The sequence below is a fragment of the Merops nubicus genome, unplaced genomic scaffold (genome assembly GCF_000691845.1).
Source record: "Merops nubicus isolate BGI_N331 unplaced genomic scaffold, ASM69184v1 scaffold10190, whole genome shotgun sequence".
Lineage (NCBI taxonomy): Eukaryota > Metazoa > Chordata > Aves > Coraciiformes > Meropidae > Merops > Merops nubicus.
This window is the reverse complement of record NW_008580858.1, coordinates 1-25,232: the sequence shown is the minus strand read 5'-3', so window position 1 is coordinate 25,232 and position 25,232 is coordinate 1. Positions and strand designations below refer to the sequence as shown.

The 25,232-nt window shown below is 37.0% G+C and overlaps 1 protein-coding gene across 1 annotated transcript; it reads right to left on the bottom strand.

The window, feature by feature from the left end:
• Positions 1-256: 256 nt before the first annotated feature.
• Positions 257-23,307, bottom strand: PEX1 (peroxisomal biogenesis factor 1). The gene is made up of 23 exons (XM_008943126.1): positions 23,170-23,307; positions 21,210-21,293; positions 20,875-20,989; positions 20,012-20,784; positions 18,894-19,013; positions 16,776-16,899; positions 16,388-16,497; positions 14,943-15,043; positions 13,692-13,824; positions 12,834-12,930; positions 11,529-11,699; positions 9,941-10,095; positions 8,485-8,674; positions 8,109-8,275; positions 7,126-7,260; positions 6,464-6,528; positions 5,513-5,655; positions 5,327-5,430; positions 3,931-4,107; positions 2,133-2,363; positions 1,768-1,971; positions 1,293-1,423; positions 257-381 (listed from the first exon to the last, which is right to left on the bottom strand). Exons 1-23 carry the CDS (start codon positions 23,260-23,262, stop codon positions 297-299), a joined length of 3,708 nt encoding a protein of 1,235 aa, XP_008941374.1. The 5' UTR covers positions 23,263-23,307; the 3' UTR covers positions 257-296.
• Between the last annotated feature and the right edge of the window lie 1,925 nt (positions 23,308-25,232).

Below are 25,232 nucleotides of genomic sequence, written 5' to 3'. Positions count from 1 at the left end.
GAAATAAACAGGGATAGGAAATCATTGCTTGGTTTTGAGAACTATATTGATAAAGAGCAAAGCGTAAAACTTTATGTGATAAACAACTGCACAGAATGTAACCAAAGTTCTCTCAAAAATTTAGTATCAATGTGAAGGAAAACAACTGTCTTCAAAATAAAATGTGACAATTTTATATCACGTAAGTTTAAAAGAAACTTGTCTTCAGTTGTTGCATTAATAAATCCATATGAATATAAATAATCTGATTTAATAACATTTGTAATTTCCAGTTTCAGTTTAGCAATTACAAGTTACTATGCTAGAGTAATTTTTTGTCCTGGTCTGAACATTGAGCCAACTTGTCCTTTCCTCTTCTTGGGATTCTGGAAATTATCATACCTGGAAATAGAAAAAGGTATTAGCCATTTTTTATGAAATGCTTTTGTTTGCATGTGCCTCTTCAGATGCACATTAATGCAACACAGAACTATAGATGTTTAAATGTATTGTTACAAAAATGAAGAGTGCATGTCTCCTCAGACCTGGGGACCTGGAGGAGTCCACATCCACAAACCTAACTTGGAATGCTCTCTGACCTGCCTCCTTATGTTTTGTGATGTTTTGGGGTTGTTTTGTTTGTTTGGTTGGTTGGTTGGTTGTTTATTTTTTGATGGGGAGCAGGATAAGGTGGGACAAGGAACCAAAGTGGACAGGGTGGTACAGACTCTCATTCTCCTGCTTTTTTGTCCCTTCCTTCTCTTTTTCCCCTGCTCTAAGACAAGCTTATCTCCATATCACCTGAGGAAAACAAATCAACAATCTTCATGTCAGAAGAACCTCCTGATATGATCAAAAACATCCCAATGCCAGTTTCCAGCTCTTTCACTTCTGTATTTTCAAGGTCTAAGGAGACACATTCTCCTTTTCAGTATGTTTATACTTCTGCAGATTATTGCATTTCCCCAAACATGGCAGCTATGAAGATCAGCAGAGCAGAAACCCAGCAATTCGAAAAGATGAGGGGCTACTGGTCAGTGGGAGCCTGAAGAACCTAGCTCTAGATCTTAGAGAACTGGTGCATCTTTGTACTGGTATAGCTCTTAACACGATACAATGTTTTTGCTGCTTCTTGATTAGAATTTCTAGGTCTTATGTTAATAAAAACAATAGAGGACAATACACTGCTGTCAGAAGCTATTCAACTCTGCTGACATTCCCCCCATTAAATAACTCATGTTTCTGATGAATAAAGAATGTGAAAAGACCAAATCTACACTGAACTGACAATTACAAAAATAGTTAGTACTTACAGTTCAGTAAAATTCTTCCAGTCATCTTGGCTAATGGATGGTCTTGTACCCTCAAGTGCAGTCATCAGATGGGACTGGGTAATAATTGAAGTGTTCTTGGCAAGGACGGACTGATTAAAGGTGCTGTTCTCCTTAAAAACAGAGACATGAACAGACAATGAAAAACTGCCACGCAAACAGTGCCACTACTATCAGTAACTCTGGAATCTCCTCATTACATGTACAGACAAACGTGTTATAAATACAGTCACAACTTCCCCCCACCTCCATATTAATAACACAGAAATAACTAGTTATATGAATGTTAACATCTGCCTTACTTTCCTCAAATTAGGTATCATTTATCTTTGCTGGTTTTGTTACATTATATTTAATATTACTGCAGAAGTTATTTATTGAAATACCAAGAAGTGCAAGAAAACAACAGAAATATGTTTTGTGAAGACTAAATAATTGAAAAAAAAACCTGCCATACTCCATTCTTGCTTCTGTAGTTGGCTTTGCTAGTGTTGATTTCTGTCCTGAGGTGCTCTGCTTGCTGCTCCTGGTTATTTTCCAGGGAGTCCTCTTGAGAAGCTGTTCTAAGCATTGAAGGTTGTGATGCTGCTGCTGCGCCTCTCTGAGTCCCACTGGGAAAATCGTGAGTTATGGAGTTTGGTCCAGACAAACACAAAGAGCTCTACATGGATCAGAAGGAGAAATACATTAACTCATTATGAATCTAAAAGAGCACCTCCATCATTAAGATTTGGCCTGCAATCCAGTATAAGCTCTCATGAGTTTTTCTGCTTCACAATTGATAACACTGAGAAAATTCAAAATTTTAAGCAAGTATTTTACCAGTTCTGAAGGAGATCCATTTCCCAGCTCTGATTCATAAGAGCTTCCAAAATAAAGACGATACATGTTGGACCTTGGATCTTCAGGAAGCAAGTCAGACATGTCTAAAGAAATAAGAGATTGCTCTACCCCTGCTTCTCCATCTATTGCAGAATCATCTGAGCCACTGCTGTGGTTCAGAAAAACCATGGAAGACAGACTGAAGTCACTATCAGAACCAGAACCAAAATCCTGTGACAAAGAACAGAACATCACAAGTGTTAATTCATAACTAATTGCAATCTGAAATACATTTTAAAAATTCATATACAATGCAAATGAAAGCACTGATTTACATTTGATTCTAGTAATCTGTTTTTCTTTAGGAGTACATTTCCAAATATTTTGCTGAGAAAATCCAATGCCTTTAGGCAGAACTTTCTGTCTTCATGCTAGAAAAATAATTTGAGGAGATAATCTTAAGGTTTTATTTGTTTTCTTTGAACTGTCTTATTCAGTAACAGCAAATGCTGGGAAGCTTGATGCACACTTGATATCACTTCTGCCTCACCCATCCCCTTCAGGCTAATCAGTATCTTGAGTGAAGTGCTCTAGGAGGTTGTGGTGAGTCTGCTTTTAGAGTGCCTAACTGCTGTACTCATCTTTAATCATAGACAACACATTTTAAGTCCTGATGTGGGAATCACGGTTGTTGCTTTTGACTGGTGTCTCCAAACCTTTTTGATTGTACACCTCTATTAATGAAAAATTTCTGAGCACGCTCCACCAAATTTATGCATATTTATTTATTTGTAATTTATATACATGTACCAATGCAGTTCTAACATTTTCTTCCTGCACCTCAATGGATTGTCTTGTGCACCACCTGGGCTGGGCACACACCACTCTGGAAACCACTGCCTTAGACAACGGCCTCCTCTAATGACAGGAAATCATCAGGTATCCTTACGACTACTGACTGATGCTACAGCTGAAGGGACTGTCAAGGCACATACGAAATATCAGGATCCCTCCCAATACTAAGAGTTGCATCCTTAGGGCCCCATGTCTTGGTAATAGCTGGGGTACAAAGAATCCAAGAGGTTTCCTAGGTTTTCTACCCCTGATGCAACCTTCCCTTTGACCTCTGAGTAAGCCATGCCTGCCCCTTTCCAGCTAGAACCAGAAGACAATAAAATGTCAGGAGAGGTTGCTGAATAGAGGCTGAAAGTGGAAAGCATCTGTCAGTCACATAAGAGGTATAAACCAAGGGTGGGATCCTATACCTTGGAAATGCAGGTGTTAGCTGGTGCCTGGAAGATGAGCCAGGAAAGGCCACCTCAGGTATCACCATCCTCTCGCTACTTCTCTTATGACCTCAGGTCACACTCAATCTGTTGGAACAACTCCACAAAACCCACCAATTCCTTGCTTCCTCCATCATCCCAAATGTGCCACCTCAATACTCAGTTTGCTAGCTACTCCTAAGAAATTCTGAATAGGATCTCTCCTAGTGATCTGTCTGTCACTTCTTATAACAATAATAAACAGATTTGGCTTTCTTAAATTTACTGAAAATTAAACGCCTACCATGAAATGAAAAAACTCCTGTTTAAAAAGTATTTAAGTCAATTTGTTACAATAATTGTATTCTTGCATTTTTCTGCAAACATATGAAGATTTTAATCCTCGGTACACAAATACAGAAAATCTAAATCTTATTAAGCATAATTTTGCTAAAAAAATACGGACCAAATGAACTCTTTCAAACATACCAACACCAAAAAGCAGAGATTTCTTTTAGATCAGTTTTACTTACTTGTGTTAAACCTGAACCTAAATTAGTATGGATTGCCTCTAACTGAGCATTGTACAGTAAAGCTTTTAGGTCAGCCCCTGTGAACTGTTCTGTTTTCGCTGCCAAATCCTGGAAGTCCACATCATTTGCCAAGGACAAGGAATAACTGAGAGCTTTTAAGATTTCATAGCGTGAATTCTGTAAAAAGGAATGAAAAATAATGTCAAGTGAAGCAACCTCTTATATTCCTCGTCCTGACTGCTAGATAGTGTCTTGGCCCTGTCACAAGGAAATTGCTATCTGAGGAAGGAAGGATCTTTTTTAAAGAAGATACTATTCTAATATTAGTACATATAGGATGTACAGTATTACTGTACAGTAATCATCTTTAATATAAAGGCATACACTTTGTTACATATTCTTGAAGAGTCTAAGAGAAACTGCACCAAACACAGTATGCAGAGAAACATGTCTCTAAGTATACAGGTAATATATGGGATCTTTATATACTAAATGTAAAAAATATGAAGGTGAACTCCGGTGCTCATATGCCCTTTTGCAAAGTATGACAAAAGTGGAAAACTTCTGTTTACCTGAATTATTATATTCCAAACCAGAAGTTTAAAAAAAAACCAAAAAAACACCAAAACACCAAACCCCACCAAAAAAAAAGAGATTGTATGTGTGTTCTTAAGGCACAGATCATCATCTTCATGTGTATTTCAAAATGAAATGATGTGGTAATTGTTAAATGTGCCAATTAATCTGAAAATGAATAGTGCTAATTTTTTCTGATCAAATGGGGATTCAAAAACACACACTGTACAGTCTCAAAGGCCCAAAATAAACCCCACTAAAATCAATGGGAATCATTCCTTTCCTAACTAGTTTCCTTTAACACATTGGACTTAAAAAATCTTTAATATTCCAAATTAAATGTGGGTAAAAAAGAGTGGGGTCAACTGAATTTGGAATAAAACTGCTCTGAATACTTCAGATAATTCAAGAGCTGTGTTGGGAATAGTCATGGTTCACCGTTTCAAGCAAACAGCAGATCCAGTGGACTTGTAATTCAGAGGAAGACACAGAACATGACAAACACTACCCTGCATCCAATTTCTTTTTGCAGACTAGTTCTTGTTTTTTGTTTTTTTTTTTTTTAAAATCAGCTATATCCACAGGAACAGTATTTTACCCCGAAGACTGTAGTAAACAGCCTTGTCTTTCCCCACTTTTATGCAAACACACTGACACTAAAATCAGCAGATTTATACTGTTGTTTAACTGAAGCTGGGCAATCAAGACCACTTTGTCCAGGTTTGAAATTCCACTATATATAAGGAAAAGGAAAATTAATCCCATTAGTTTGAATTTTTTTTTCCCCTTGCCTCTCATGTAACATGTTTTGTTTCCTCACCTGATCAGGAGGTGGACAGTACAGGCACTTATCCAGTCGACCTGGCCTCAACAACGCAGGGTCAATCAAGTCTGGGCGACTAGTAGCAGCTAGCACATAAACCCCTTAGGAAAGTGCAGAAAAATATTGTTAAAAACATCTGCTAAACTTTTGCATATAAAAAGGATCACACAGAATAATTACTACCTTGTAAGCCTTCCACACCATCTAACTGAGTCAACAATTGGTTAACCACTCGGTCGGTAACTCCTGTGTTGTCATGACCTCGACGAGGAGCAATAGAATCAAACTCATCAAAGAAAACGATACAAGGTTTAGCTGCTTGAGCTCTACAAGTGGAAAAAAAAGGCAATACTTAAAACGCTGTTAAAGTTTAGGTCACAAGTAAAAATGCTTAGAGATAGTAAAGGTAAGGTATTTTGGCTTCAGAGAATTGTTATCTTTTTTTTTCTGCAGAAATGAAAAAGGTTCTGGAGAATTGGACTGCAGTGGAATCATTGCTCATTTTTATGACATACCTTTGCACTCACTTTGTAATTTCTGAAGTACTCACGTGTCATATTAATATACTTGAAAGCTATAAAGTCTGACCATTGCAGATGAGATCCTGGCTTATGTACATGTAACACAAAGGCTGCCTACACTGTAAACTACATGAGAAGCAAAGGCTGTGTAGGATATGTTTATATTAGTAAGCACTGAGAGTCACTAAGGGCAGATTTGTAGAAAACAAAACAACTAGCATCAAAGACCTCAATACCAAGTCTAGTATGATGCTCTGGACTGAGGGTTCGTTACTATATGAAGCACACTTGACTGTCTCCTGGAATCACCTGAAAGGAATTCAGCATGTGTTATCCAAGACAACTCTGTGATGTGAACAAACACACTGTAAATGTACAGAACTGGGAGTTCAGCTTCAAAAGTGCACTCCTGATCTGAGCCAAAAGGTTCAGTTCTTAAAAAATGACAGTCAAATTGAACTTGCCAAGATCTGAACATCTGGTCTAGCATAATTAATTACTTCAGATGCTTTTGTGATCTGATGCCATGTCTCTCCTAGGACAAGAAAGTTATTTCTTGGATCATCAACCACTAAAATTCATTGACAACATCACGAATCTTTACAAAGCCAACCTGTAAAAGATATCTCGAACTGCTTGCTCACTTGCTCCAATGTATTTGCTTAGCAGCTCTGGTCCCTAAGGAAAAAAAAAAATACCAGAAAAGAACATTCAGTATGTTTCTTAGTTTTAATGTATAATTCAACATCAGCATAGATCTTATATACTACAGTGAATTTTCTTGAATCAAAAGAGTGGCATCTCTGAACAGAAGAGCTGAGGGGTCCAGATAAACCACAAGAATTTTTTAAGCATTCCAACTTATTTTAAAGCAATAATTTCCATTTTTCTGCTATAACAGAATATGGGCTACAGTATCACAAGGCAACAACTTATACTGTATTTTTGAAAATATGTTTTAAATTAATTGCTCTATTTCATTGTCCAGTGGAACCACAAACCAGGACCTTTTTATAAAAGAATGGGAAATTAATAATATTTCATTTTATTTTCTAAATTCTGCCTAATCAATAATTATTAAGAAAAAAATCTCTCAGTCATGAAACTGTGACATTCCTGAAGTCAGATGGTGAGACATCCAGAGACATATCAATTTTCAAATATGAGTTTCTCACTTTGGTATTTTGCTCTCACAAGCACATGCTCACAGGTATCATATTAAGCTATTTCATTCAGTTAATCAAATGAATCAATTAATCTTCAAAATCTTGCTACCTTGATGCTGATGAAATTCATTCCACTCTCTCGAGCAACTACTCCTGCTAAGAGTGTTTTCCCTGTTCCAGGTGCTCCATACAGCAAGACTCCTGATCTCTGTCGTATGGGCAGGTTTGCAAATAATTCTGGATACTGGAAAAGAGTTCCAACAAGACATTCTAAAATATATAATCATTCTGCAACGTACTGTAACATCATCAACTAGTGCTGATTTTTGTCTAAACAGAATGTGTCTAATTTCTTTTATCCACATTATTATCACAACAGCCCATCTGGCCTGCTGTTAGGTTACCTGGGGCTGAAGTGGGTTCCTAGGCTTCACAGGTAGTTAAAATAGAAATAAGTGGCATTTTCTACCAAGAGGAAACAAGACAGAAGACAGACTACAGCTTTATAATGTCCATAAATTGTACTTCTAAATGCCTATTTTCATCACTGACTGATATGATCAAATTATATAATTACACAGTAAAACATTCTGTCCATCATACAGAGAACTGTTCAGTCATTTCTCTGAAGACTGAAATAGATGACTTATCTCAATGCTGGAAGTTTTAAGCAATGCAGAAAGACCAAAGTAAAATAGAGAGGTGGATTGTCATCGATTGACTGACGGACTGTCATTCACCCAAAAGAGAATACTCCTCTAGCGAAAGTACTAGAGAAGACAACTGGAAATGTTACCTTTACAGAGCCTGATCACAAACCCTGTAAGAGAAACTGTATCAAAGATGATGTTAGCAATATTCTAGAGCAACACTTGTCTGTAGAAAGGCACACATCCTTGCCTTTTGTATTTGAACGGGAAAGAGAAAGTGTTCCAGTAGTTGAATACACCTGAAGACTGGGAAACTGCAAAAGTAGCTTAAAATCATAGCTGTCATCTTTCTGTCAAATACCATGTCACACCTTAAAAATCATTCTTCCCCTACTAACATTATGTACAAACCTGATGTAACTAATTTCAAAACACTGAGTACCTTTGCAGGCAACATGATGGTATCCATGAGTATTTGCTTGACATCTTTTAAGCCACCAATCCTGTCCCAGCCAATGTCTTTAGGTTTATGAAGGCTGACATTTCTCAGAGCTAACGGAGTAAAATCTTTCAGAGCTTTCTGAAAATCCACAGTTGATAGACTCAATTCTGTTTAAAAAAAAAAAAATAGAAAGAAAAAAAGTCCTGAACAAAAAAAAGAATACACAACCTACCAGTAACAAATACCTCACAATATGTAACAATTACACACATTTTATACAGAAAACATAAAAAAGGCTTTTTATTTCTGCATTCCTCCACAGGTTGTGGATAACAGAAGTAAGACCATGAAGTAAGAGATTTTGTTATCAACATACCACCATTTTGAAATGCATTCTGGTTGGAAACACAGGCATGAATGGCACGATCAACCAGCAGAGTAAAATCTCGAGCAACAAACCCTTCTGTTTCCTTTGCAATACATTGGAGGTCAAGATCAGAGAACTTCTTTGTATCAGAATTCAGTTTGTTTTTTATTATGGAATACAGCATTTCACACCTTTGCTTCTGAAAAACAGAATTGTGCAGCAAGTGTATATTGAGTTTATTACTTATATGGATTTCAGAAATTCAAAAAGTAAATCTATACGAATTACTAAAATTTACTTAAACATTCGCCTGTCATCAAACCTTCAAATAACAAAATCTGAGCAAGCATGAATATAAGCAAAAGTTAGTTTTTCAGGTGGATTTCCAATAATGTCAGTAAACTCACCAGGTTTATAACTTTAAATGTTATGTTTACACACAGACGTCTTAAATCCAACAATAACAATGAAACAACCCTCCATCTCCCAGATTCTACTTGTTTACACTCACTTTTTCTGCTTCACAGGAAAAGAAACATCTTCCATTTTGCTGATATCAGTAGAATATACTTGAGAATAAGTATACTGCATTACGTAAAAATGCATCCGATGAAACAGTATCTTTTGAGATCCTGACTTTTCCAGAGATGTCTCATCCTTATTCACATATTAATATTAAAAATTATAAAAGGAGACTTGGAGGAAGTGGGAGAAAGCTACAATGTATCTAATGCAGAATTCCCTCCTTGGTGGCCTTTAATTGCTAGCCTGTGACAGAAGGCAAGCAGGCAGGAGCAACTCATGTTGTACACAAGTGAGTTGCCATCAGGCCATGCACAGGTACAGAAGCATCCACTTTCTCCTCCCGTGGAGTTACACTGCTTCTTCCCTCTAACCTTCTTACTTTCAAATATTTACTATACTTGAAAGTAAAGAGATATAATTAACATAGAAAACCACTGCAAAACTTCCCCATAAAGTTAAACATTTTGTTTTAATAACATTTATAAAATACATGTTCTAGGGATGTACTTATTCCTCTGAGCAGTGAAAAAACACACTTGGATTCAGTCTCGTTTATTCAGCTGCAGTGACCCTACATGCTTTTTCAAAGCTGTTCCTCTAGAATCCTCTTACAGGTAACAAGGAGACATGCACATGTCACCTATGTTGAACAATTTAACTTGTTTTATGCTGAACTGAAATGTCCTCTGCATATACCCTTCTCTTGCCACTGAAGATTCAGAGTGGGGTCAGCTGGGAGTTTTCACTGGATTACTTTTATTTTTTTAAACTTCATAATGACAGATGTAAGTTCTAAGGTAAACGAGTACTATGAAAGAACTTCTATGATTTCCAGATTATTTTTCCTCATCTTCAGGGGTAACATACAACTTTTCCAGCTGTTCCAGTACTCTGAGATTGCAGGGAAGGCAAACATTTTAACCATTTTACCTGGATTTACCTGATCTGGAGATTGGATACGTTTGAAGCACTGAAATATGTGAGTTCCTTGAGCTGAAACCAGGGAAGGATGCAGGGAATGCTCAGACTGACTTGTAGCAATTAATGCAATCAAACTCCCCATGGAAATAACTTCTTTTATCAGATCTTTCAAAACTAAACACACAAGACAATGCTCCATGAATTGCAAAATAACAAAAGGTTCTGCATTTCATAAAAAGACCTTTCTACTGTACTGGAAAGTAGCATTAAGGCACACCAAATGTAACATTATTATTGTATTTGCTTTATTCACATTTACAGGCATTTTTAAAAATGAAAAATAAAGAAGAAGTATAGTTATTTTTTTCTAGGACAGTACTTTCCATTAATAAAATGCCATCAGAAGTGCTCTTTACAAGCTAAATTTGTAACATCACTAATCATACACTACAGGATATTGAACACTGATTTTTTTGTGCTCTGTGATCACTGCTCTAGGAATATTATTCCCTCCATGCAAATAAAAAAAGGGGAAGTTATAAGAATAAAAACAGATGCTAAGCCTAGAAAATAAGCAAATAATAATAATATATGTAAATCAAAGAAATTATGGATGCAAGGTAGATCTTCAATGAATAATCACTAAAACTCTGAATGCCCGTTGTATGCATCATACCTGAAAATAAAGCAGTAAGAAACACAAACAATTCTGCAAATAACTTAAGTGCACATTTTAAAAAAGAAATTATAGCAAGATTTGCTGAACTTCAGAAGTAATTTAATAAAAAATTACGCTAACTCCCTCAAACTGAGCTAAGAAATGGAAGATTTTTTTTTTTTGCTGTGGCTTTAATTTTACATGACTAGAATTGAATACAGCTAAACAAATAAAGGTATTAATCTTGATCGCTTAAACATGATTGAATTTTGCAACTTATCACTGGCTAAAATTTGGGCAATAAAAAGGAACCGTATACAGGATGTCAAACTACAATTGATAATCTCATTTTTAAAATCTGTGGATTGTTGCACTATAAAATAAAAGCTCTACAAAGTATACCAAATAGGATGGTAAAGAGGTTAGTACTCAGCTAAAAGAAGTTAGTTCTAAACAGCAGTAAGTATAAAATTTATATTTCTCTGTAATGATAAATAACAATTATGGAAAACGGGATTAATTCTAATGATATGTCAGTTATAATATCGATCTTACCAATAATTATCAGTTAAAAGTTCATCTGTAATTTGTAAGCAATTGCAACGCATTTGAGCGCATGAACAATCTAAAAAGGAACTGAGAATCCTCTGCCACTGGCATGGGTCCCAACACCAGGCATGACCACCAGCAGCACTGCTGTGTGTACCATTAGCAGTAACTAATTCAAGCTCCAGCATGGACTATTTTGAGTCAGCTAGCGGTCCACAAAAGGCCTACATGCCGTAATTTGTGAACCCCTGTTGTGGAATACCACATGGTCCAGAGGCAATAATGATACAATGGAGTTGTCCGGGTAGGACAGTACAATTCAGGTGCAAGAAATTCTAAGCACCTATATTCTAGCACCTAATTCTATATTTTTATCAAGACATAGGAAGCACAGTATTACCATAAGCAAGTCTATTGCTTTGAATGGTTTCAGGGCTGTTCTCATGCTCCGGTGTAGAAGGTACTCCAACAATGTGATCAAGATCATCCATCAAAAGAATGGATGGCTGTCTCCATGCTGCCTCTGAAAAAGCTTCTTCCACATTTTTCCTTATGTTTACTAACCTTTTCCCTAAAACAGAAATACAATTTTAATAATAAAACCTATCAGGGAAAAAAATCAAACCGACTACATCTTGCTCATGTAATACAACAATGTTTTGATTCATCTAGCTTAACTTTACTCCAGACAGTAAACAGCCTAAATCTTCTGCCAAAGTACTAGAAGGATCCACCTGTCCTAAAGTGAGATTAATCATCTTTCACTAACCACTATAGAAGCCTATAGGTCTAATTTCTAAGACAGTTAAAAACTGAGCAGTGTCAGCAGCACTCTAAATTAGCTACTAAAGAGTCCCACGGTCCTTTCAGAGCAAAGGACCTAGCTCTTATCAATCTTTCACTTTTTCTCTGGAGCAAGGAGCTTAGTAGGGACCTAAGCAAAAAGAGTACAGTCATGCAATATAAGGGTTTTGTAGGAAAACACTTGAGAATTCTCCCATCTCTGTAACACCAAGACTATTTATGAAAGCCAGTAAATCAAAGAGTGAAAAAAGCCTTTTTTGTCCTCTTCCATCTTTGGCACAACATACTTATTTTGAACTCACAAAATCTAAGGATTCATCTCATCATCATGTGTAATTATGAGTGTTAGATGGCTGTTGCAAACACACACCAGGTTAGTCAATATGTTATCATAAATAAGGTTTCAGTTGGTTCTTTGATCCATGCCCTAGAGTAGATGGTCCTGCTCTGGCAGGGGGCTGGACTCAATCTCTGGAGGTCCCTTCCAACCCCTAACATTCTGTGATTCTGTGATCTTTGATGCCCATGTCCTACTTTCACTGATCATTTATGGTGTCATTTAACACTTACAATTTGTTAACATAACATTTGCTCCAGCTAGTGCAACAGAAAAAACACACAGGTCATTTTGCAACTTCTTCCTGTTTTGTAATAATTAGAAACAAGCATGGCAAGCACGGTTTGAATTTTGTTGTCATGCATGGGACAGAAACTGCTAGAAGTAAGAAATAAGCTCATGGCAGCTGTATTTTCATCAGATTGTTAAAGATACCCATTGCAGGGCATCAGATGTTCTTGAAAAAGCAGTACTGCTACTAGAAAAGTTATTCAGATGAAATATAATAACTTTGCAATTGTGCTTCATCATAAAGCAAACATTTGAGATTAAATAAAATCATACCTCTCAAAGCTTTGCAGTCAATTACTTCTACATGAGCATCCAGTCTATCAAATGCTTCTTTGCAGATGGCCTTTGCTAATGTTGACTTCCCACTTCCCTACAAAAATAAAAGTGCGATAATATAAATTGACAGAATTGTTTCCTTCTGTTTCTGTGAAGATTTCATCACAGTATACACCAGCTAACAGGCTGGGAAAGCTGTACACACACTGGTTTTATTCCTCACCATAAGTATGTATGTATTCTGTCTTTATATCACTTGGTAAAAACCAAAGCCATAGAGTGAAATAAATATAAACAAGTTCAGAGTGGATACATCCACTACAGACAGTGTTCTGATTCCAGTGAGTTCAGTGTTAGGGCATCTGTTAGTTTCAGGGGAATATGGTATTAAATGGATCACTGTAAGAGGCAACAGAGAAATAAGAGTATCAACTCCACAGCTATTTAATGTTGGAACTCAGGAGGATATGCTATATTCTGATTTTTATTCAAATATTTCAGAGACAAGTAGTGTTTACTATACCATAAACACAAAGTTTTTTTGCTCCCCTTAAGGGAGCAAACTGAATTTGCATTGGTATCAATCTTTAAAATGTACATTATATGCATGTATTTTTTATATATAATATATACACAAATATTAATATATATTGATGAAGTGTGCATATAATGTGTCTATATATATAAAATATAACATTTTACTGAATTAGGTCTGTTTGGTTAATTGCTCTTTTTCAGCTTATTCTTTAATTCTTTGGAATTTGCATAGTGTCAAAGAAAACTAATGAAAAGAGTTTTGTAACTACGGAAAACAATCTGGGAGGGTTTGAAGGCAGTGAGCAGTGAAATGTGTACCTTTCCTCCTGTGAGAAGCACCCCTCCACTGCGCAGCCCCACGGCAACAGCAGCCAGCTTTTGAGATAAAGGACGGCCCAGCAGACTGTGGCTGATGTGCTCAAAGGAGGATGTTCCCAGTTTGTCCACTCCTCTGCAGAGCAAATACAAGATTGATTGGCCTAGGGTAGCATCAGTGCACACAATATAAATAGTAACAGCGTGCAGTATGGTGAGGTGTCAAAGCTGACACACTGTGACATACTTCATCTTTTCAAGAAAAAGCAAAAGACAACTGAGTCTGAAGAGACAGCACCTCTGTTCTGCATTGGTGACACAGGGACACCCCCACAACGGAAGGGTTGTCTACTCATTGCACACCATCCTAGCATGAGGCACGTCTCAGAAGATAAGAGCTAACCATCTTTCAGGGCTTCATCTATAATGCTGACAGTGTGCTACCACAATATTTCAAGTCTCTCACGTCTCCAGCCTTACTTGAAGCTTGCTCCACAGTACCACTCCCTTATATTAATGACCACAGCTTCACATATTTTTCACTTGGCGGGAGAAGAGCCAGCGTGTCCTATGGCGAGTTCCAGACAACACCTCTGGCACTGGTCACCTAGCAGGCTGACCACGCAGCTCTTGGGCTTACATTGCACATTTTACCGGTGGATGCACAACTGTGCACACACAACTCTGCATTTCTCTCCTCAGCTGGCAATTCTGATGAAACTTACAGGAACTAAATTTGAGACCCATACTCTTAAATGTAGTTAAACAAGTAAACAGACCTATGTTACTGTGGGAGGAGGACTGACAGACTGACTGCACACACACATCGTAAGTTCTGCTTCACTTGGACACCCTAGACAAAACAACCTCAGTATCCCTTACTGTTACACAGCGGTTGGTTGCATACTACTTAGAAGTACACCCAAAGCCACTCAACTATCAGGATTTCTTCTGAAACTCATGCAGCTCTGCAACCTCACATCCTGCTCACCATGTCTGACACGGGGAACTTTTCAGTATGTTAGTACCTTCAGTCATATGAAGTTTACTATTTACTACGGTAAGACTGTTCAGAAGACAAAAATTAACATCCTACATGTAGCAGGATAAGGTCTGAACCTGACATAGACCAAAATATACTAAGTTTTATTTAGACCTGATTAGATTTTTAAAATCCTCTGTTTCCACCAATATTTTTTTTTTCTTTTTACGTTCCTCTTCTCTCCCATGTTTTCTGCTCTGAAAATGTCTCACCCTAAGTCGTTCAGTTTGTGGTAAAGAAGGTTCCTGTCTGTCTCACACACAGGTGGCTGGCTGTCACCATCAGTGTTTCTAGTTAGAGGATTTAAAAGAACCTACAACAAAGAAAAGAGTTAGTACTTTACATTAAAATATAACTACAGAAGAATGGTTTACAAGTGACTAGCCATTTTTTTTGAATTGTGTGAAGTAAACGTTGCATATATGCTTTGCTGAAGCTTATTGCACTTGAAAGAAAAATGCATTGATAAAATGGCATAGATACAACTATTTCCAAAGTACAATCCAGTATTTAGTGACCTAACAGCATATGATTAGATGTTAGGCCAAGTGGTGGTTATACCAGGCTATCCAGCCCATTGCCGCTATCCCTACCTGTCACTATTTATCTCTCCTCCTCTACCTTCTCCTGTTGTCCTGGCAAGAGCACTTGTGAGGCAGGACAGTCAATCAGATCAGGCATCTGAGCTGGGTGAAAAGGAACCTGACAAAACACCTTGCTTTTTTCATCCACATGGATTTTTCAGTCTAGTTCACTAGGGAGCTAGTATGGAAAGCTGGGCAGGTACACAGGGCTAAGAGAAAGGTTCACAGGTAAAAACAGGCTCATAAGAGATGCTGGCACTGATATTAAGAAACGCACCTTCCCCTTTCATCTTATTACCTGTCACTAGCACAATTTCTAGAAGCCTTCTTGTACTCCTCTACTAGCAGCAGAAATAAAGCTCTTGTTTTACTTCTTTTTTTTTGAACAGGGATCCTAAATTTTGCAGAAAAAAAATCTATTCCAAAGAGCCAAAAGAGGATACCTTAATTCTCTGCTAAAATTTAACTGTATCAGTTTAAAAATGAAAAAAAAAATGTTATCTCACTCCTATACCCATAAGCCTGGAGTCACATCCACTTGTTCAGCCAGAATTATTAATGAAAACACTAAACCTAATATTAAATAGAAATATTTATTCTCCTGAAAAAGGAGATACTGAAGAGACAGAAGCCCTTCTTGTATACAAGAAGGCAGTGTGAGCTTGGCAGCTTTGAATGGCAAATATGCCACATCTTTGTCAGGACAACATCTATCCTGTTCCTGCCAGAAACACTGTGAAGTGATTTTACAGTGGTTTCGATATCAAGGGAAAGAACAACTAAGTATAAGGGTAGTCTGTTCAAACTTGGACAGTACTGACTTTCCTCTGCTCAAATTGAGTTTCATGAGTTTGCTATAGACTATGAAATTCAGTGACAAGTGTGAGATGCCTGGAATCTCACCAATGCCTCAGGTTATATGGTCTTTTCAGGGATAAAGCATGCAGATATGACCAGACTGACATTATTTATTTAGAAAGGGAAACCAAAATGTTTATGTATAAAATTTAACATACGTTTAACCAAATATAACAATTTAAATTACTTGATACCTGATACTATGTGATATTTACTTGTATATTAGTCTTTTGCAGCAAACTGGGACTCAGTATAAAAACATTCTCAGACTTATTTTCTTCCATTTGCGCAGGATGCACTACACTAAGGACAAACTCCTCCATTCCTGTAAAAACCCAAGGAACAACTATTAAAATTTCCAACAAATAATTATTTTATCCCTCACAAGATGAAACTGATTAGTGTATTCTGAATTACTACAATATAATCTCAAGTGGAAGACTAAAAAAAGATTAACCATTAATAAAGGATAATTCACCATTTCAGCGTGAAGAGATATATGTTACATTAATGGTGGATACGGAGATTAAATGGCATATTACCTAAGTGAATTCCATAACAGATAGTTAAGACAGCTACAGCACAGGACAGTATGACCCTTACCTTCTTTAACAGACAGGTGTAGACAGGCTGTGCTTGTCATTATCCATGGGAGATCATTGGTAGTGGAATCCTGCAGCCAAGAACTGAAAGCAGATCTAACATGATCTTCACATATATCTTTATGCTAAAAGACAAAAGAAAGAGGGAAATAAACCAAAAGAAGTTGCTAGTAAGCAAAACCATCTTCTTCCTATGTATGAGGCATTTGCTTCTCTTACAGTAGGAGAAAGATGTAAGATGCAAGAGTTTTATTTACTTAGAAAATACCATTTTGCCAACAAACAGCATCAACTGCTCTATGGAAGCTATGTCAGCAGCTGAATCCTCCACCACTTCTGAAGATTTTATCTCTGGAACATGGACACAGGGACAAGGAAAAGCTTTTATTGTTCTTCACTTATCTGTACTGCCAGATCTGAGAGCACTACTCAGCTCCTGGGCTTGGAAGAGCACCCAAGGTACGCTCCAACATTGACCTCATTTTGGGTGCTCACTAAACCCTCTCTTCCCTTTATGTTCTGCTTCCTACACAAAGAAACCTGGGCTCCTACAGGGCAGGAGCACCCCCACTAAACTTCCAGCAGGCAGGCAAAGAGACAAAACATCACTGGTCACTAAGATAAATGGTAAAGAAATTGAGCCTAGATGACAAATGTCTTGGTTGAGTTGCTAAGCAGAGAACCATAATTCCTGTCTAAAAACAGGGGAATCAGCCAAGATCATGGAAGCAGTATTCAGAAAGTTCCTGTCATAGTTCTTTCTGCATGTCTTTTATTTTTTTCCAAAAAGAACAAAAAAAACACACTTCAACCAAATTAGAAAGGGAGAAACACACACAACTGCTTTTTAGAATTTAGCAGGTTACTGACAGACTAGTTCTCTTAACTCAAATATATATTAAAAAAGCAGTTCAACCATTCCTTTGTAGGTAAGAGACCAAACTAGAATATCTAGGATAAAGAACAAAACTGTACAAACCCTGCTATGATGTGAAGTGCTGTATTTAAAGTTCAGGGGGGCAGTTAACATGGGAAAATCATTAGCCCAGTGTCACAGAGAAACAAGAATACAAGAATCCAGAGATACATCTGGCAGACTGTGAAAACTGGTTCAAATTATGGTCCTGCTGTCACAGATGCTCACTCAGAAAACTGGATATTCTCACAGGGAAACAGAGGAATTCAATTATATAACTCTAGAAAATTAAATCTTTACCATGAGGAAAAGAAAATTAAAAGGAAATAAAAAACTAAACAGCACAAAAAAAAATAATTTTACTGCAATTGTCTTTTGTAGGAAATCCACTTGGCACTGAAATGTCTGAAGAGCACAAGCACATCTTCTCCCAGAAGACCTAAAATGGGTATTTCCTCCTTAACTATATCATTTTTTCCATTTTTATATTCGTTTTTATAGGCTTCAATTTATACACTTAAACATGCTAGGTTTGAACCAGTATTAATGTACTGCAGATGAGGGTTTCATGCAAAATTATTATTGATTATTGTTGCTACTCTGAGAACAACAGTTCATGTTTGAGACATAATTAAGCAGAAAATGTATCTCTTCCCTACCAGGCCCATTTCTCCTTTATGTCCAGTTCTTTTCAGTAAGAAAGACATCAGAATTTTTCACAGTCTGAGGATAATGGAAGACTCTACCATTTAAAAGGTACTATACAGCATTCCTCTAATAGCTTCAGGAAACTAGGAGTCAAAATTCAGAAGTTCTGGTTTTGCATCTTCTGTGATCTCTACCAGTTCCTTTAAATAGACAGCATGTCAAACTATTTGAAATATTTACCAAGTGCCAAACAAAATTCAGTGGCTTGATGTTCACAGTATCACATATCAAAATGCAAAATAGTATTACAAGATAAGCCTTGTTTAAGTGAATCATATCAACTTCTAAATTTAAATGACTTACACACTAAAAAGAAAAAGCAAGGAATTATTCAAAAAAGAAGTTCCTTTGGAATGACATCATACATGACAGCAAACTTCTGAACTATCACCTAACAAATGAAAACAAACATCAAAGGAGAACCAACCTGGACCAGAGCAACGTTATCAGTTTTCCAATATATGAATAAATATATGACTAAGAATAGCAACTCACTAAATTCTGTTTGGGTTGCAGTCTAAGAGACAGAGGAACTTTAGGAACAGACTCAATTGACTTAATTCGCACTGTTGAATGTATTTCGATATGCAGTTTTTTTCTCAGACCATCTGGAATCTGAAATATTTAAGATAAAAGCAAAGAAAAAGGAAAAATCAGAAAGTAAAACATTTTTAACATAGCATATATAGCACAACATCAGTTTCCTCATCACCAAGAGAACCTCTACATTTGATCACCCATCTGTTTATTGGTTATAATCTGCAAGACAATTAAGAAGGAAACCATAAAATGGAATCCAAATCTTGGAATCTTTTGGTAGAATCAAAATCTTGTTTGTCCATGCACACTTCTAATTGCCTTTTATCCTATTTGTCAAAGTGCTCACTACAGCTGACCATCTACTAACTTCTTCAAACAAAAATCAACAGAGTTTATCTGTTTTTGTTGATGCCACATGTGATTCCAGAAAAGAAAGAATATAAGCAAGCTGTAGTTCTATCAGAACAAACAGAAATGTCTGCACACCAGGACTTCTGGCACCTTGCAAAATAGTATATAAAAATTAAAATAGTTTAAATTATATATATATATGTTTTTTAAGATTTGATTTAAACGTCATATAAAAGCACTTGCAAATGTGTACCACTAGGATATATGATCCTATTCTTCATGGTTTGATGACACCTAGAGTCCAAGGCATGTTTTAAAACGATAACCGAGGAAAAGAATCTCACTACACAGAACTGAATGTATATAAATAGATACTTTCACATTCTCATGAATACAGTGGCTACCAACAAATTTTGAAGGAAATATGCATTTCCTCCAGAAACACTAAAGACTTTTCCACATTCACTGCAAAAATGCTAAGGGTGCAGACACCCAGAGTACACCTGCACATCTTGGAGGATGACAGTAAGTAACATAGTCCAGAATGAGACAGCTTAGCAAAGCACAACTCTAAATATTATTTGATTCTAGCATACTCTACTCGAGAGCTTAACATAAAGTCTATATATCCCAAAACTGCACATTAATTAGCTAGCTCCACAATTATCCAATGGAAAATATTATCCAATAAAAACCCCTAAAGATAGTATGCTCAAACTGACCCAAACTCTTCCAACATGTAGGGCTTCCCCACCGTGGCCACACTCTATGACACTCTTTAGGTCTTCAAATCCATTCCAAACAATCTGAATAACAGAAACCTCACTGGATGCTTGACTGCTCTTAGAATCAGAATGACTTCTGTCTTCCATACTAGTCAAATGCTTTTGCTTTTCAAATGGCAGATTTTGCTTTGCTTCTTGATGACGCTGTCTTGGGGAAAGCAGCTCATTAATTTTCCCATAAGATACTAGAGGATTTGGATCCAAATCAATAAACTCTAAATTCCAGGGAAAGACATGAACAGCACTGCATTTCAGAAACGCGTAAGTGGCAGATGCATTCTGTACACTGGGAGGCTGGGACTGACACACTCTAAAAATGGAATCCATGTGAATTAAGTTCAGCAGCTTATCTTTGAAGGTGCTCATTTCATCTTTCTCACACAAAGTCTTTTGTTTCCGCTCAGATGTAGGAGAGAAAACGCTCCCTAAGAAATTCCATATATTTGGTAGAACATCTGAGCCAAAGGTGACGTTTGCATCGGCCTTACTCTGTTCAAGGACTCCTGGCTTTAAGTAAGGCTGCTTGGCAAAAGGATCCTTTATTGTTTCTTCTTGCTCCATGTTATTTTTCACAAAACTTTTGAGCAAGACGTCACTTTCCGTGGACGGCGTGCTGGTGATATTTTCCTCAAACTCACGTGTTTTGGGAAGCATCAGAAGCTCCGTGCACGGCTCTAACCTCCCGTAGGAGGCTGCTGGCATAAGCGTACCTGAGTGCGAACAAAGCAGGTCAACGAGTGCATCTGCTCTGACCAAGCAGCCTGGTGGAGGTGCCGCAAGGGCCTCCCGCCGCCACTTACCGATCCTGATGTACACGTGAGTGTGCTGCTCAACCCACACAGGAAAGATGGCTTTGGGAAATACTATACGAATCTGGTCAAGAAGATGTTTTTCCAGAGAGGAAGCGTGCAGTTCCTGGGGAAATGTGATATCGTTACAAATTAAGTACTGCATTTTTTTTTTGACATTTGCTTGAAGATAAAAACTCTAAATCTCTTTCCAATACACCACTGGAAACACAAAATACAATTAAACTCCACCACACTTAGTATTTCCTAAGGGGCTGCAAAGAATGAGGCATTGTGCAAAAACAGTGTAAGAAAAGGACGAGAACCAGGGGAAAAGGTTTTATTACCAGAATTTCCCAATCATCTGTTGAGAGTGGTTCCACTTCCACTTGCTGACAGGAGGAGATATGGGAACAGGGTTCAAGAAATACCTGGCAAAAATAAAATAATTAAAAAATATTTAACAGAAGTTTTGAACTTTTAAATACAGAAAAGCTCCACCTTTAATTCAACTGACATGTCCTTCATTATATGTTTTTACTACTTTGAACATACATCTTCTAGGTAATTCATAAGCAGAAGGTGGACGTTCAACATACTGGAAGTGGATTGCACTGGCATGCCTGGGGACTTCCACGCACTGTGTGAATGGAAGTGAATGTGAAAAGCATCAAGAGCTTTACCAGCAGATGACAAAAAATAAATTTGCAATGCATATTGATCACATAACTATCTTTTCGGTTTTTAATTTTTATTTTTTAATGTCCTGGACTCCAGAATGCTGGAAAACTTGTCAAGCTGTGCACAAATTTAGGCAAGGCAGAAACAGATGAAGAAATGAGGAAAAAGTACAAACCAAAACCAAAAATCAGCTCCTTTACAAATGGTTTCACAACAGCCTCACTTGAATGGAGGAGTTTTAAGGGCCTGTGTATCAGGAACAATGATAAAAGCTATTGGAGCATAAGCTTTTCAGAAAGCATTATAGATATATTTCAAAAGTCCATTTTTACCAAAGGTTCTGTTTGACAGAAAGTAACAACTGTTAAACAATATCATGCCATACGATTTTCAGTAAACACTAAATTTTTCTTGAGGTAAAACTAGTCAACTGTCCTTTGAGCGAGATTTATTTCAGGTCAGTTTTTATAACAGTTGTAACTGATTTTAAATTCCTCTAGGTCCTCAGTTTGAAGCAAAAGTTGAGAGGAGCATCTCTTCCCCAACACGGTAAACAGAAGATCCTATCACTGTGAAACACAGCAAACATGCAATTCCTGAATCCAAACCAATGGCAAAACTACCTAATTTTTCATTTATTCATTCAGCTGTAGAGATGATTATTTCCAGGCAACAGCTGGGTGAGGTTTTCTTAGGTTTCCCTTGTCAATTGTTCTTCTGTTGGAAGGCTATAACACAGAGGAGTAGTTACCTTGCCTCTGAACTTGTCAACTTCTGCAAATATATACATAATCTCTACACAGAATATGCAAAAAAAAAAAAAAAAGTAAACAAGGCAATACACGGCTTTGAGCCACAGTGTTTGATACCTTCTGTTATGCTGAACGAAATTTTCCATATAAGAGAATAGGTGTGAATGAATATACTACAGAACAATACTGTGTAGAGTAATACTTTTCTATTCTTGTTCATTTAAATCATTACCTATCAATAAAAAAAAAACAAAAAAAAACTTGGATGTTGAGATTTAATAATCCCCTGTCAGAATGCCCTGCCTTCCTCTTGGGCATCCCTTCGAATTCTGTTCAATGAAATAACTGTTTACAAGAAGCTCATCACAGCGTCCAAGAGCAAGAGGCCAGTTTAAACACACGTTCAAAAGGGACACACAGGGATTTATGGTGAATGAAGGGGGGAAAAGGATGAAACTTTAAAGCCCAAATAAGTAAAACAAGAAACAATATACAGTAAGTCAATAATGACTTTAAAAATAACAGGAACTCCAGCCAAAGCATTCTCATGAGAGAACTGCCAAATTGTTTAATTGCTTAAAAGTGTATTTTCCTAAAATTAATGGCACTGCAGATAGTGGCTCCAAGCCTGCCAAAATCTACCCATAAGCCTATCCTAACGTTATTTAGGTAACTGTTACTGATTTAATGAGCAAATCTTTTAATGTTTGAGACATTTCATGACAGTTAACTTTTCTTATGAACAGACACAAATGAAGTAGCTGTCTAAATATATGGCACAAGAAGATCATAGCTAATCTGTAAATTATGACCTTATCAAGTATCTTGCAATATACTCCATTTAAATAAGAAAAAAAAGGATTGCATTTCAAACCTGTTCTCCATCTGCAATGCCAAGCTTCTCTGCTAACTGCCTGTTAATCTCGGCAACACTTTCACCCTGGTGGCCTCGGTGCCTGATTTCCATCCAGCTCAAAAATATAGGCTGATGACCACAGGATATTTTCACAGCTTGGCCCTATGAGTTTCAAAGAAATAAAACAAATTAACATCAAACAATTGAAATAAGGTGACTATTAGTCAATCTAAAATCTATCTGATTAGAGAGATAAAACGAATTGGAAATATATTCCGGATTTTACATACTCTATTTTAATTAATACTCCCTAACAACGACTTGCAGCATTTAAAACATGCTAGTAAAAAGTGTTTCTATTAACAGTGACAGATTTTTCTTTTTAATTCTGGCAGACTGGAGAACTTCTTATTAACCATGACCTTCTTTAGAATTCTCCCCATTACCTACTTCCGCAACTCTCAACACAGAAGTGTCTCTTGGTTTCAACTAATAAACAGCTTTTAATCTTTATGGACTATTGTTAGGTAAGGAAAAGAATTCCTCTTCTCTTCTTCTGTATTATAGTCCATCAAGCGTATAACTATGCAGTACTATTACTCAGATGTGGAAAACACAAAAGCTAATACTTAAACTTCACATGCACTCCAACATCTGCATGGACTCCAGGAGTACTTTCATGAGCTGCAGAATATTTAAAGTCAGTCACAGATCACACAAACTCAGGCCCAAATGATTTTATCCATCTGTTCCAGAACTGCTCATGTATTTTGATTCCACACTGAAGAATCTAGTATGGTCAGCCAGTTTCCATATAAAGAGACTATATTCTACATTGCATATCACTCAACTGACACTTTCTGTATTTTTTGTTTCCAAATGACTATTTTTATGAAAATCAAGTGACCAAGACAACGTACACTGTGTATTTGCACACACAGATTTACTTATTAACATAGTAATATTTTCTGGTTGTTTTTTTTTTTTTTTTTTTTTCCCCTCAGCTACATCCTAATAATGTCAAATATTATTTGACTTTTTGGTAAACTCTGAAAACATTTTCAGAGAATATCTACAATGGTTCCAAGATCTGTTTATCAAATGGAATATATAATTCACAGTTCTTCCCTGTATTCTCACAGATAAAGCTCCTCCCCAAGTGTCATAATCTTTGTAGAACACTTTGTCACCCACCTAATACCTTTTACAATGTATTTCGCTTTTGCTCACATTTGAATTTTTATAATTTATCCAGTGTAATATACTAACATAATTGTTTATCACCTTTAAAATACTTTTATTCAATAGCTTGCATTCAATATGGTATTTCTATCAAGATCTTTGAGATCATATATTTTCATTTTGCAGATCAGTAAAAGCAGCAGCCTGTCATAACCAGCTATGTACAGAACGATGCTACAAGACTTCAAAGCAATTGCATTCCGTTTTCCTTTCTCTTGGCAGCAAATTTTTAAAACATCTGGAAAGCAAAGCAGAAATGAACCTAAACTTACACACCCCAAAGAAAAAAGGGCAGGATTTTACAAGTCTATAAGATTTTGCTTTTGTGAAATGTCCTTTTTGGCCTTCGTGAGATGAGCAGGTTACACACGTCAGGTGAGGCCAGACTGGCTGAGAGAGGCTCTGCCAGAACTGCACTCGTCGTTTCCAGGTTTGTTCTGAGCCACCATCTCTCCTGAGCTTTGCTCCCATCTTCTCCTTTTCACCCACTCATTCCTGCCATTTTTCATTGTCTGTTCTGCTAGCAGATCCTTGTGTTCACGGCACAAGGGATACACGCAGGCTTTGCTCTGTTTTATTTGCGTGCAAAACGTTGTTAAAAACTTAAGGTGTGCTTCCTGCAAACCACACACTTAATGGGACTTTGCATAACAGGAGTCCCTTTCAATATAAAGTGAAAGAGTTACGTACACCTAGAATGATTCTGCTTGGATTTACCGCCTTACCTCCTACCTAAAAGGTTAATCTGCAAATAAACAGGCTAACGCTGGTGAGTTACTGTGAAACCCGGCAGGGCGATATCGTGCTGACCGAGGCGCGGACGCCGGGACAGAACTCCC

What these genes read in the sequence shown, in the direction of transcription:
- PEX1 (XM_008943126.1), bottom strand. Translation starts at nt 23,262, where the DNA reads ATGGAAATCAGGCACCGAGGCCACCAGGGTGAAAGTGTTGCCGAGATT. An exon ending in ACTACAGAAGCAAGAATGGA is followed by an intron (nt 1,424 to 1,767) that starts GTATGGCAGGTT and finishes TCTGTTTTTAAG; the next exon opens with GAGAACAGCACCTTTAATCA. An exon ending in TGGAAGAATTTTACTGAACT is followed by an intron (nt 382 to 1,292) that starts GTAAGTACTAAC and finishes TTCTATTTCCAG; the next exon opens with GTATGATAATTTCCAGAATC.